The 14,961-nt window shown below is 39.1% G+C and overlaps 1 protein-coding gene across 2 annotated transcripts in view; it reads left to right on the top strand.

Moving 5' to 3' along the window:
* Positions 1–10,820, top strand: part of FAM193A (family with sequence similarity 193 member A) — a 97,275-nt gene extending 86,455 nt beyond the window's left edge. The window contains exons 20-22 of one of the 2 annotated variants that reach the window (XM_074951796.1): positions 781–1,627; positions 7,582–7,663; positions 9,632–10,820. In XM_074951796.1, coding sequence (XP_074807897.1) covers positions 781–1,627; positions 7,582–7,663; positions 9,632–9,725 — 1,023 coding nt within the window. In that variant the 3' untranslated portion in view covers positions 9,726–10,820. The remainder of the gene's footprint in view (positions 1–780; positions 1,628–7,581; positions 7,664–9,631) is intronic. The other variant, XM_074951797.1, reaches the window with a different exon arrangement.
* The last annotated feature ends 4,141 nt before the right edge of the window (positions 10,821–14,961 follow it).

Below are 14,961 nucleotides of genomic sequence, written 5' to 3'. Positions count from 1 at the left end.
TTTTACAACTTTAGTGTTAATTTGCTTCATAATGTACAAGTAAAAAGGACTGTGATTCTCATATAGTGTTACTGGATAACATTATTTTTACTGGTGGTTGTTAAAATTTAAACTACTGTGGAATTTTCCAATGAAGAGCATATTTTCCTATCAATTTGTCAAATGTTCAGTAGAATACTAGACTTTTAATATTATAAAAACAATACTGAAAAAAGGGTGTGATCAACTTTAGTTATATGCCTAATACCTTTATCTGTGTGCATTCATTGGATTTTCAGAATAAGGGCCTGTTTGTGGTCAGGAATAACACTGTCATGTTTCTTGTATCATATTTACACCTATTAGTACTATATATGAACACCCAGCCTTTATCCACCCCAGCGACCTATTCTTGCTTGTGATAATATTCTGAAGGATATACAGTTGTGCACTCAGTTAAATATTGCCTCTTTAGTGTTACAAAAATGAGCTGAAAAATGCTTTTTTCCTGCTTTTTATTGAGCACAATACAAGTTATTGTAAATGGAAAATGTGCTATAGCTTCATGGACAATATATCTGTAGGTAGCTGCTAAGTGTGTTAGTTTTAAATTGCTTGCCCATTCTAATACTATTCTTGAGGGGTATATTTATGTTTCATACTATGACTTCTAAAATACCTTAACACATCCTTGTAACATGGAATGTTTAGGAATTAGCTATTGAGATGAAGATCTTTTCCCAAATGTCTAGTTCTTAGAATCTTTGTCATCCTTTATTTAATAAACTGCTGCTTTTGTAGCTAGAAGAAAAGGCTCGTCTTGAAGCAGAAGCCAAAGAGAGGGAGCATCATCAGTTGATTGAAGAGCAGAGACGGCGGGAAGAGGAGGAGGAAGAAAGACTAAAACTGGAGCTGCAACGACTTCAAGAACTTCAGCAGTTACAGGCTGTAAAGAAAAAGAAAAAAGACAGAACAAGTAAAGACTGTCAGAAGATGGAAATGCTTACTCGAGACTGCCAGGTAGTGAAGGAATCAATCCCAAACACACCAGAAGACATTCAGAATGGCATACTTGAGCAATCAGAAAAGGTAGAAACCTCATCTAGTTCACTGTCTAGGCATGTAAATCATGTGGAACAGAGGCCAATTCCTGAGATGATCTGTGAACTATCTGATCCCACAAACACTAGAGACTCAAAGTTGCTTTTCCAGAAAGAGATGAATGTGAAACAGCATGAGCCCCTGTCTTTTCTCTTTGATATAATGCATCATCATAAAGAAGGTAATAGTAAACAAAAACTAAAGCAAATAAACAAACCCTGTGCTGAACAAGTGAAAAAGCCTGCTGAATCCCCCAAAGCAACAGAGATTCAATCTAAGACCAGAAACCAAATAGAATCCAAAGTGAAAGAAGCAGAGCTCCCACAGCTTTCAGAGCCGAAAAAAGAGGAGAAAAAAACAAGCAGTAATAATAACAAAAAGCAGCTGAATCATGTAAAGGAAGAGAAAACACCTGTAGTGAGTGAATCCCCTTCTCCAAGTGAGCAGCAACAAAACAATAAACTGATACTCGCAGAATCTCCTCAGCCAAAAGGCAAGAACAAGAAAAACAAGAAGAAGAAGGGAGACAAAGTCAACAGTTCCATAGGTAAGTGCATAACTAAGAATTTTTCATATAGATCAGTTTCAAAATTTTGGGACAGCTCTCCAATCACTCACATCAGTGTAAATTGGGAGTAACTCACTGATGTTAAACATGTGTGAGAGGAGAATCAGATCTCCTTCATCTGTTGAGTGAATCACTATAATGACATCTTTAGTTAATTCTGCTATTTTTCTGTGCTCTTAGCATTGATGTTTAATATGATGTTCAGTATTAATAATAGAGATGCAAGTAGCTAACCAGTATGGAATATTAATAAGTATGGAAAAACATCTAAGAGAACATTACAACTAGTAGTGTTTTGTATCCTTTCCATACACTTTGAGTCAGCTAAACAATAAGATACAGGTAGCATCTCTTTCATAAGGCCTATATGAAGTGACAGACTTGAAATATAATTACTCGATATTTTGATGACAAAACCCATTTTGGAGAAACTCTTTAACTAGTTTTCAAAGCATGTTTTTAAAATTAATCTCTATTGTGATAGTAGGATTGAATCAGTAGGAATATAGAATCTAAAACTAGTCACTCTCATATCACATGGTAAATCAAAGAGCACAGGATTTTGCAGACAGTGAAGAGTTATACATACATAGATTGTTTTTAACTAAAATCATTCTCCATAGAACATCTTCTCTGTACAGGAAAGGTGATTACAAAGCAAATTCAGTATTTCATTTTATTCCACTACAAACAGTTTCACTATGCATTCACAATGAGTAAATATACCGTGAAGTAACATAATTGAATGTGAAAGTTTGCCATCCAAATAACACACACCAGATAAGAATTGCTTCATACATTTATCTTATGCATTTTTCCATGCTAAGAAGTTATTAATAGTAAGGCATGTCTCTATATTTCTCACACAAGATGGAAAGATGTAGAATTCTTTTCATAAAGTGATTTTAGCACTTCTGAAAACGTACAGATAACCAGGTTACTTTAATTTTCCTTTCTCACCTCAGAACAGGCATATAAGCAGGTGCAGTCCAGGCTTCCCCACAGTGCCCTGCCAACATGCTACCCTGAATACCACCTCCACGTGCTAGCACATTCAGAATGTGTCTATTCAGCCTTTGATGAGACTACTAATTTAGTGATATGGACACTTGTCTACTTGGACTTGGACTGAGAATATCAACTAATTTTCCATAAATCACCAAATAGCTGTGTGATAGCAGTGCTTGAACGAAGCCTCTATGGCATAATGGCACTTAATTTTAGTATTTTGTATTTCATCCCTGCAGCTCCCTTTAGTATTCTGCAGATTAAGAATTGAGAACCTTGGAGGGTGGTGTGGGCTACGTTCCAGCACTTCACAAAACTGAATTATTGTAAGTTTCATTACCAGAGCACAGAACAAATGCATGGTGGTCATGAGTGCTGGATGGGGAGCCCAGGTTTGTTTTCAGTGGTTTTATGCTGGGATTGAATGAAACTACTTCAGATCTCTCTCAAATTCTTCCCATTCCTTGACCCTTTCGTTTCCCTTCCCTGCACATCTAGTTGTAGTTTGTTGGGTTTTGTTTTTTCTTCACATTGGCCTCACTACCCTAACTCCTTTATTTCCCACCCTCCTGTGCATACTATCCTTCTCAATATGCAGAGGAGAATCATAGACCATGGCACCTCTCCTCTTCCTCCTAGTTCCAGGTATATTTGGTGGGAATTAATGATCACTACTGGTGAGGAACTGAAAGGTGTGGAAGGTTCAATAATAGAGCTGGGTGAATAATTGAATTTTTTGCTTCAGCCAGCCAAGTGAAAAATCAGGAAACATTTGGTTGGTTCCAAAAACATTTGTGCATGTCCAAGACAAATGCCCTAACCACTGGACTAAGTTGTGTGTCTGTAAGCTTTAGTCCAGTGGTTAGGGCACTTTCCTGGGACACCCAGCTTTGAATCCCCATCCTGGAGCAGGAATGTCAGCTCAGATATCTCTCCTCCCAGGCAGGCATCCTAACCATTAATCTACAAGGTCTTCTGGGGTGGGCTGTTCTCAGTCTCTCCTCCCTTGAAGCTATTCTACTTTGTGTACCTAATTATTTATTTGGCCAAAGACAGTGACTGTGACTCTGTAGCCTCGTGATAAAGGCTCTCCCCTGGGAGGTAGGAGACATGGATTCAAATCTTCTTGCTGCCTAATTGAGCACAGTGGGGTCCTGGTCCTGGACTAGGGCACCTAGGTGCTGTGATCATACAAATAATAAATAAGGAAAGTATCAGAGGGGTAACCGTGTTAGTCTGTACCCACAAAAACAATGAGAAATCTGGTGGCACCTTAAAGACTAACCGATTTATTTGGACATAAGCTGTCATGGGTAAAAAACCCACTTCTTCAGATGCATGGGATTCTCCAGTTAGTTTTTATACAAACACAGGCTTGTTCAAAGTAGATTTAAAACAGGGACACTTTAATTTTGCACATTTTTGTAGCAGCTTCAAAAGTTGCTCTAAAAAAGGAGAGACTGGAGTAAGTTAACCATGAAAGCCCCTAGGTACCCCAGGATTCTCCAGAGTGCCAAACCCAGTAGCATCTCTAGAGAAGAGTTTCATGTAATTTAACATGTAACTAAATCTCTAGCCTTCGAAGTTTACCCTTCTGTGAACCAGACAGCCCTGTAAATACATAGCATCTCTCCTGTACTCTCATTCTGTGTGGTTTCATCATAAGAAGGAACTATTACATTATCCTACAATAAAATGATACTTTGTTAAATGAGAAGGGATCACTCACTGGAAGCAGCACTAGCTTCTTCCCTCAAGTTTGTCTACTGATTTTCATATTCACTTTCTACGACAATGGAGCTTGCCTATCCTTCTTCCAATTATCTCCATTTTAAAATCCACCTTTTAAGTTGAAATTATCTTTTCACCCTTCCTAATTTCATCTCATCTCCATTTTAAGGCCTGAATTGGGAGCATGTGGAATATTACAATTAGTGAACTCTTGCTTGTCTTGCTCGGTGACCACATGTTGTTGCAAATACAGTTTACAGATTTACTATTCAGTAGCTCAGAGCACCTGCTGATTATCATAGAATTATCAAAATGTAGGGCTGGAGGGGACCTCGAGAGGTTGCGTAGTCCAGGCCCCTGCACTGAAGCAGGACCAAATATGCTTCGGCCATCCCTGACAGGTGTGTGTTTAACCTGTTCTTAAAAACCTCCAGTGACAGTACACCAAGATTTTGTAGGCATCACAACAGAGTTTTAAGGTGGGATTAGAAGGAGGAGGATGAGAGCATTCTTCTCAGCCCTTTTGGCAGCCAGTTGTCTTGGAAGGTACAGCACAAGGATCTGTGCTAACAAGAAGACTGTAAAGGCTGCTGCTGCTGTTAGTTTTTAGCATATTTACTTAGATTACATGGAGAGACACTTTTTAGAAAAGCAAAATTAAATTGTAAAATAAAGCCATTATATAGGCCCAATTCCTGTAGAAACAACTTTATAGTCAACAACAGTAGTCTCCAATTATGGTTAAGATACAATTAAATCTGGCAGGGTAGACTGGACCGAATTCTTTTAATGCCCTCTAAATCATGTTCTAAGAAAGCCTATGCCGTAGCATGGTTGTATAAGAAATAAAACATGTTTTTGTCCTGACGAATCTTCTCTGGCTGATTCAGAGGAACAATTTGAATTCATATATCCTTTCTCCCTGTTGAGTATCTTACTCATTAGGCTGTAGAATTGTTCTCTCTAAGGCCCAATGAATATTTAAATATCTATACAAAGAGAAACCGCTTCAGCAGGAGAGATTGTGGGGAACCCACTCTAGAATAGCTATAGTTAGTATGCTCAGCTGGGAGATCTGAGTTGAAGTCTCTGCTCCATTTGTGTATTCAAACCTGGGTTTCCCATATGCCGTAAGCACTGGGCTAAATGGCACACGTGCACATTCATGACGCTAATTAGGCTAAATTCAGGAAATAGTTTTCAGTTGACCAGAACAGCAGTGTGTTTTTTTGGGGGCGGGGGAGGTGAAGTATTGATCTGAAAAATTTTGTGCAGCTCTAGTCTGTACCCTGGGTGGGAAGGGACAGGAAGGGGAGGGCAGCTTCTGCATCGTATTAGCTATTTCTGTTGTTTTTCTCCTTAGATCAAGTACTACTTCCTTCTTAAATGTAAAATCACTTTCAGAAAAAGTAATCGGACATGGGCCCTGTTTTACAAAGCAGTAATTTTATTCTGTAATTACTCTTTGAAGAACCTGGACTAGTGCAGAACAAATGAGGCATCCATTAATATTACAAGTATTCAGAAGCGATACCCTGATGTGCTCTTATTCTGGATTCAGCCATCCGTTTCAGCACTATGAATCTTCAATTACTTGTGGGCTTTGTTTAGACTGGGAGTTCTTGGTCATGTTGTTCCAAAGTTAATTGATTGCCGATTAACTGGAGTTAACTAATATAGTTTTAGTGCTGCACTATGTGTTCCATAAGCACTCGTTCCAGATCATGCTTCAGCAGAGTGTAAACTGAACCATGACCAGGAACAAATGATTGTGGAGTGGGATAGATAAGATGGTAACTAACATAATACTGCTGTATAAATCCATGGTAATCCGACACCTTGAATGCTTTGTGCAGTTCTGGTTGTCCATCTCAAAAAAAGATACATTAAAAATGGAAAAGATACAGGGAAGGGCAGCAAAAAATGATTAAGGGTACAGAACAGCTTCCATATGGGGAGATATTAAAAAGATTGGGACTGTTCAGCTTGGAAAAGAAACAACTAAAGGGGGCTATGCTAGAGGTCTATAAAATGATGAATGGTGTAGAGAAAGTGGATAAGGAAGTGTTATTTACTACTTCGCATAATACAAGAACCAGGGGTCACCTGATTGAAATTAATAGGCAGCAGGTTTAAAACAAACAAAAGGAAGTACTTCATCACACAACACCTGTGGAACTCATTGCCGGGGGATGATGTGAAGGCCAAAAGTATAACTGGGTTCAAAAAAGGAATTAGATACGTTCATGGACGATAGGTCCATCAAAGACTATTAGACAGGCTAGTTAGGATGCAGTCCCATGTTCCCTACGCCTCTGACGACCAGAAGCTGGGATCGGATGTCAGAGATGGATCACTTGATAATTGCCGTATTCTTTTCATTCCCTTTGAAGCATCTGGTATTAGCCACTGTTGGAAGACAGGATACTGAGCTAGATGGACCATTGGTCTGACCCAGTATGGCCATTCTTATGTTTAGATTAGCATTCAAATCATGTTCGTTAACTTGAGTTACAACCTGACCAAAAACTAGTCTAGACAAAGCCATAATGAATTGTGGTTTTTTTAAGCATTCCATCCTGGGCCAGCACTATTCTTTATATATCCTAAATAGGTCCTGAGGTCAGACTATGTTTAAGTATGGATGTTAATCATGGTAAAAGCACAGATGATCACAATCATAGTTATATCATTATTCTGGTTCCATTGTGGACAGGGCCAGACACTATGACCCAGGGCCAGTATTATCAGTACTGCAAAAAACCAACTCCCAAAGTATTTTTAAATGCAAACGTGGATTAGATATTTGCAAAAATTGCCTCTCAGGTGTTTAGATTCATCAGAGGGTGATGAGGCTAACAAGTTCAGGACAGCCAATTATTGTATATTTTTCACTCCGAGTAACCCTTGCTGGCTGAGCAGCTCTTCAGTTTTCCAGTCTGTTCTGTAATTGAACTCTCTCTTGCATGGGCCAGTCCTGTGGAATGTTTTGTAATCAATGTGAAGAGTAAATCTGCTGCTGATTCCTTTGTCTTTACTATTGGAAATAAATTGTTTAGTTTTTTAAGCCTTCAGTCAAAAGAGGTATACAAAGGCCAAGCAGTCCTCAGAGACCTCACTTCAGTCTGTCCAAATTTTGTTCTAGAGTAAAACAGCCAACTGAAACTAATTTGATGTATCTTTCCATTTTGCAGATGATGTGTTTCTGCCCAAAGACATTGACCTAGACAGTGTAGAAATGGATGAGACAGAACGGGAAGTGGAGTATTTTAAAAGGTAAATAAAAGTGCTGTCAACCCTGCATGTACGCCTGTTGTGTTGCTTAATATATGAAAATAATTAACGCTTTTTGCATAAAAGCATGTGCTTTTACTAAGACTGTCTTAAATCACCAGTCACTGCTGACACAATCTGGTTACACAATGAGCTTCAAAGCTATAGCTTTATGGGTAGATATTATAGTCATGTGGCCTTAGCACAGAATATGGAGAACCGGACAAGAGCCAATAATATGTATTTGCCATACTGGAACAGACATTTATCCATGTTATCTGCTCTTCTACCTCCATCACTGACATTACTTATTACTTTGGAGGAAGACTAAACTTTTCCACAATGCACTTAGCTATCTGTTCAGTCCTGTCTGTTTAGTTTTTTAAACTGTTGATCCCCATGGTATCTGAACACTTTGTACAATTTCTTCTGAACTCTGGCAAGTTGTCTACTTACACCAAGAAGACACATTTAATGGGCTTTATTTTCTATCATTTTTTTTAAAAAATTGTTTCAGAGATTTCCTTCGTAGATATAATGGAGAGTACTGCCCGAATCAGTCGGAATTCATAGAAAATCCAGTTACAAATATTGTTATACAGTTTGCCAGTAATCTTTAGCAATTTCTAGCAATGAATTGTTCTACAGCAATGAACGGTACAGGCTGACTAGGAGTTGTGTAACTGGTACTTTTTACTGCCTCTTTAATGTAGTTAGTGTCACTTTATCCACATTTTGCAATTTCTCTAGCAAGTTGCCTTTAAATCTCCTCCATTCCAGGTTAAATAAAAGCTAGTACTTGCAGGGTAACTTTTGCCTTGCCTCTCTCTCTCTCTCTGTTTCCTCTCTTCCGTGGACTTTAATTCTTAGGCCTGATTTACACCTAAAACTTCAGTCAACCTAGCTACATCACGCGCTGAGCCCTGTAGTTAAGTAGACCTAATACCCACTGTAGGCTGACCAGGTCAACAGAAAGTCTTCTGTTGACCTACCTACCATTGCTGAGAGGTGGTATCAACAGAAAACCCCCTTCCATCAATGCAAGAAGCTTCTGTAATATGGTGGTACAGCATCACAGCCATAGCAGTGTAGATGTACTTTTAGTGAAAGCAATTTAGCACACCAAAGAGGAACTAGATACTACTTTTTGTGAGTGTGTTCTCTTGAGGCTTACATGTAACTACCACAAATGCTAAGAATTGCACAATCACACTCAATAGAGAATATAACTTGGCCTTGATACAGGACACAAATACACGTTAACAATCCTTAGAATACGTGCTTACCTGTTCTATTGAGTTGTTCTTGAAACATTGTCTTATTCATGAACTATATGTCCAATGAAACTAGGTAGATATTTTTTTGTTTTGAACTTTTATCCAGACAAATGGACTATTGTCTTTGTCCTAGTTACAGCCACTTCCTGGATACTTTCTCATGGCATTCATTTGTGTCTGAAACATAGCTTTTAAAAGTACAGATTCACTACGGTCAGGAGAGGACCACTGTATAGGAGTAATGGTGTCCTGAATACAGATGATATGTAAAGCAGAGGCACTGACCACTTAAGTTCATTAATTATTCTATCCTGGGGTGGAGGGGGGGTGGTTCTATTTTTACCAAAAAAAAAAAAAAAAAAAGTGTTGGCTCAGTGTCTAGGCAGATTCGAGTTTGGATAATAACATTTTCTTTGCCTTACTACTTCCTATTCTTTGTTGAATGCAGTAGTCTTCACTATATCTCTTAAATGTTAGTGTTACTGCGGACTGTTAAAATGGTTGGTATATTTCACACCAGGGGTAGTTACATTTCAGTGGTGGGTGAAGTGTTTCCTCTGTGTGTGATTTTTTTACAGTGTTTTATGGTCCATTGGGATTAAAGATGCTATTTAAATGCAAACTAATATTTGTACCTTTTTGCTGGTAAACAGTGTAATGGTTTCACTTTGTCGTTTGCTTGTTTTGTTTACAGATTCTGCTTGGACTCTGCCAGGCAGACAAGGCAGAGACTTTCCATCAACTGGTCCAATTTTAGCTTGAAAAAAACCACCTTTGCTGCTCATTGAAATGACACAGTTTGGGGAGGGAACCCTGCAGGAATCAATGAAAGACAACTCCACTTATCTGTCCTGCTGTGCTGAGAGCTTATCTGGTCTTGAGCCAGTGCTGCCTTGCCTTGTCCCCAGTGCTGTGTGGATCTGCACTGAATCCCTTGGCCTGATAGTTCTTGCAGACTGAGAAATTGCCACTTTCTACCTGAATTTGTTAGCTTGTGTGCTTGTAGTCTGTGAGTGAGACTTACTTGATTGTAGCTGTATGCTGTTGGAGTTGGAACAATAGCTTTTTTTCCAACTCCTTCTGATTGCCTTGGCCTCAGAGACTTTAAACCTGCTTCCTAGGCTTGGGTGGAGGCCAAAATCCTATTTTCCATCATCTGCAGTGGCTCCTGTCACTTCTGCATCTAGCTATGTTTTGTCATTCTGACTCCTGACAAAGGAATGGACCTAGTCAGTTGCGCTTTCATCTGCTCCAGAACTCTCCTGACACGGTTTCATGGAAAAGAGGCTCTCATGGGACAAGCATTTCCTCAGTTCTTTCACAATCTACTGTTAAAGAGTGTACAAGTTACGCTATTTGTGTTTTGATTTTTTCCTGACTTGTAGCCAGCTTGTGTAAGAATACTTGCAGAATGAGAACGTTTAAAAGAACAATACTCACACTATCAAATCTGTTATAGAGAGTATAATTGTATTAACACTGAAGCCTAACTGGCTACTTTTTTAACATATTGTTAAGTAATATTAAAATCATGTCTTTCTTTTTGAAAGATGGAATACATTAGTATGGCAGAAGGCTTGTGTCTTGCTTTTTTCTGCTTGGGGACAGGGAGTGGAGGAACAGAAAGGGACTGGTGAGTAAGCTCTAGACTCTTCAAAATGTCTGTGAGCAATTGTATTGAACCCATCCAGTAGCAGTATGCACACTATCTGCTGTAAGTATGGTGTACTCTTGCGAATGCTGGAATTCATACCATGGATTATACTCTGATAAGCACTCTGATACTTCTCTTTCAATAGATGTTATGTGAGGAGAGAAACTACATAAAGCTTTAATACCACTGTAGAAAATACGGTACATGGTATGGTTTCCATGCTACCACAATACAAATGTTAAATAACAATAGTACAGGTCACCAATGCCTTTTCTAGTTTGAAGGAATAACTCAAGGTTCTGATTTGATTAAAGATACTGTTATGTAAATTTAGTGCTTATGAAAGTGGCTGTGGCATGTTAGCTCTAGAGACTGAAATCTTCTCTTTGTCTGTAGATGAGACACAGCACAGATAGAAACAGTACAGACTTTCCGCTCTTGCTCAGCCATTATATCTCACCTTATCCTTGAGGGACTGCTTTATTGAAATGAAGACGCTCCTCATGCACACCCAGTACCTGGTTTCTTTATTAACTCTACAAACAATTCTACTAATTAATGCCAATTATTTTGGATAACTGATGGGCTATGCATGGAAAGTTGAAATCAGACTCAAACAGCAGTCAAATGGGAACAGCTTTTGGTCTGTGCCAAACTGGGCTAAATTTTACCCAGTTATGTAAAAATGAAAGGATTCTTGTCCTCATCAGCTCTTTGTGCTACATAATGCACTAAAGAATACCATTAATTTCAACCCACCATTGTAAAGATTGGCTATCAATGTGAAATCTAAGCTCTTCAGTACCAAGGTATAACACAGGGTGGCACTGTGGATCACAACTACTTGAAATTTAAGTTTTGAATGATTTATTCAGTAGTGAACTATTAGTGTTAAATGGAATGTCTGCATCCTATCATGTGACCAGGTAATGTTCGAGATTCCAAATACTATGCAATTTTCTTCTCTTCCCTCTTCCCCGCCAATAGGTGTGCTTTTAAGAGGGCAAATGTTGGGTTTTCTAAAATCTATTTAAAATACATGTAAGTCACTTCCTACACTTAGAATGTTTTAATAAAAATTACCTTTCCTCCCCATGTATTTAACATGGTGCACTCAATAAGCTGTTTATATAACATGCTTTCCTTTTCTCTGTTTTGAAAATATTCATTTTATAAGACTTAACAAAAAGACTTGACCCACACTTGAATTGTTATATGTAACTTTCATTCTTAGAAGTTGGTACCTCAATGTTCTTCACAGCTTACCAGAATATACAGATAAAGCTTATTCAGTTCCAGCCACTCAATGGAAAGCATGAAGAATAAGTCTGAATGGATCACCTATTGCTCCTGTCTGATGAGAATTTACAGGCAAGTCACTCCTCCACCCTACCCCCACTTCATAATTGTTTCAGTAAGGACAATCAGAGGTGTGGGCAGGGCTGGGATCCAGGAACCCAGTACTAATCCTTGCTCTAATAGTTACTTTTTCTATGATCTTGGGCAAATCACTTAAGCTCTCAGTCTGTTACCCTGTCTGTAAAATGGGTATGATAATACTTTCCAAGCATACAATAAGGCTTCATTTAGTTAATGTTTGAAAAGTTCTGTGAAGATGCAAAGTGGTATCTAAACACTGAGCATTATTATTAAGGTTTGTAAAACACAATATTATTGCCTGAAACATCATTGTCTTTGCTCGGAAATACAAATTTTCTGGCTTGATACATAAATATATTTAGGTCTGTTTTCTTTATCCTAAATGTAATTAATTTAAAAGTTTTCTAACATAATTGCAGTGCATGCAAAATGCAGTTTTGCATCCAGTCTGCTGTGGGGAGGCTCTCTCTTTTTTTTTTTTTTTTTTTTTAACTGTGTTTCTTACATCATTGTCTGTCAAGGTCTGTCTGTATTAGGGATGTTTTTCAAACAATTTCCCCCTGTTGCTCATGCCAGTTCAGTGCTACCAGTATTAGCAGCTTTGAAAGCCATAATGTAGACAGGCTTCCAGCTGCCACTGCTGTTCTAAGCACTGCCATCTAGCCTCCTCAGAATGGATCTAACCTGTAGTTCTTGGCCTGTCCACATGATGGCTCTTAGCGTTGCTAACAACAATTATGGTAAATTTATTAACAAGGTTGGGAAATTCTTGTAACATTTCCCAAGTGCAGACAGGAGTTATGAACAGGGGAGTCCAAACCATAGGGGTACAGAATTGTTCAGGCCTTCATTACTCCGTAGATCCAAATAGGGTTAAATGTGGATGTTCTCAGCCTGCATCCACACTAGCAGTAATCATTAGTGACAGTCAGGGCTGGATTAATGCAGGGGCATTAGAAACTGCAGCCTGGGCCCTTGGATTTTGAGGACACCCCAAAAATATGAATCAATTACTTCATTGTTCTTCAGCTGGCAGCCTGCAGTCCAGTTCTGACTTGTGAGGGGCTTCTGTTTGGCCTACTGCTGGGTATCTGCTCTCCTTTCATGCCTCCTGGGAAGCAGCAGCCAATCACAACTGCTCCACAAGCTGCTGAGCTCAGTCCCCCTTCCCTCAGGAGCTTAGCCTCTACTCTCACAGGAAGGGAGGTGCAGAGAAGCCGTCCCTCCTCACAGGAGAGGAGGATGAAACAGAAAGAGCCCTGCAGCTCCACAGCCTCTTCCTTTCTCCCCTCCAGTGAGCAGGAATGGCTTCTCTCCACTCCCTCCCTCTCTGTTATGCCCAACCTGGGAAGGGAGAAGGGGGGTAAAGAACCCCTGGCGGGGGCCATGCTGCAGCCCAGTAGAAAGCAAAGCCCCTTGGTCCTAGTGATTGCCTTTTGGCCTGCCAAGGTTTGGACATTGCCTTATCTGGCCTTCCAGAAAATGTAATTGAATACCACTGCTATAAATGCTATAGGTTATTAGGTAATTAAAGCCATAGCATCACTGTGAATTACTACCAGTTATGTGCCTAAATAAAAATGGTTTTATGCATTGTAATTAGGGCTGTCAATTAATCACAGTTAACTCAATTAACAAACAACTCAAAACAAATTTGATTAAAAAAATCACGATTAATCGCAGTTTTAATCGCACTGTTAAACAATAGAATACCAATTGAAATTTATTATAAATATATTTGGATGGTTTTTTCTACCTTTTTAAATATATTGATTGCAATTACAACACAGAATACAAAGTGTACAGTGCTCACTTTATATTTTTTATCACAAATATTTGCACTGTAAAAAGATAAAAGAAATAGTATTTTTCAGTTCACCTCATCCAAATGCAGTCTCTTTATCATGAAAGTTCAACTTACAAATGTATATTTTTTTGTTACATAACTGCACTCAAAAACAAAACAACGTAAAACTTTAGAGCCTACAGGTCCACTCAGTCCTACTTCTTGTTCAGCCAATTGCTAAGACAAACAAGTTTTGTTTACGTTTATGGGAGATAATGATGACCACTTCTTATTTACAATGTCACCTTAAAGTGAGAACAGGCATTCGCATGGCACTTTTGCAGCCAGCGTTGCAAGTTATTTACGTGCCCGATATCCTAAACATTTGTATGCCCCTTTATGCTTCGGCCATTATTCCAGAGGACATGGTTCCATGCCGATGATGCTTGTTAAAAAAACACAAAAGAAAACGTTAATTAAATTTGTGACTCAACTCCTTGAGGCTGAATTGTAGGTCTCTTGCTCTGTGGTTTTACCTTCATTCTGCCATATATTTTGTGTTCTGGCAGTCTGACGACCCAGTACATGTTGTTCAATTTAAGAATACTTTCACTGCAAACTTGACAAAATGAAAAGAAGGTACCAATGGTGAGATTTCTAAGGGCAAATCTACACGACAGTGGTACATTGGCGCAGCTTCACCGATGCAGCTGTGCTGCTGTAGCACGTTTGGTGAAGACACGCTATGCTTACAGGAGAGCACTCTACCATCAGCATAATTACTCCACCTCTGCGAGAGGCAGAAGCTATGTCGGTGGGACAGCGTCTCCCACCAACATAATGCCGGTGTGGACAGTGCTTAGGTCACTGTAAGTTGCATCGCTCAAGGGGGTGACTTTTTCACACTGCTGTGTAACGTACATCGACTTAAGCAGTAGTGTAAACCAGCACTTAAAATAGCTACAGCACTCGACCCAAGGTTTAAGAATCTGAAGTGCCGTCCAAAATCTGAGAGGGATTAGATGTGGAACATGCTGTCAGAAGTCTTAAAAGAGCAACACTCTGATGCAGAAACTACAGAACCCAAACCACCAAAAAAGAAAATCAACCTTCTGCTGGTGGCATCTGACTCTGATGATGAAAATGAAGGTGCATGAGCCCGCACTGCTTTGGATCATTATTGAGTAGAACCTGTCAGCATGGA

This window comes from Natator depressus, chromosome 4, assembly GCF_965152275.1.
Source record: "Natator depressus isolate rNatDep1 chromosome 4, rNatDep2.hap1, whole genome shotgun sequence".
Classification (NCBI taxonomy): domain Eukaryota; kingdom Metazoa; phylum Chordata; order Testudines; family Cheloniidae; genus Natator; species Natator depressus.
This window is presented reverse-complemented; position numbering and strand designations above follow the sequence as displayed.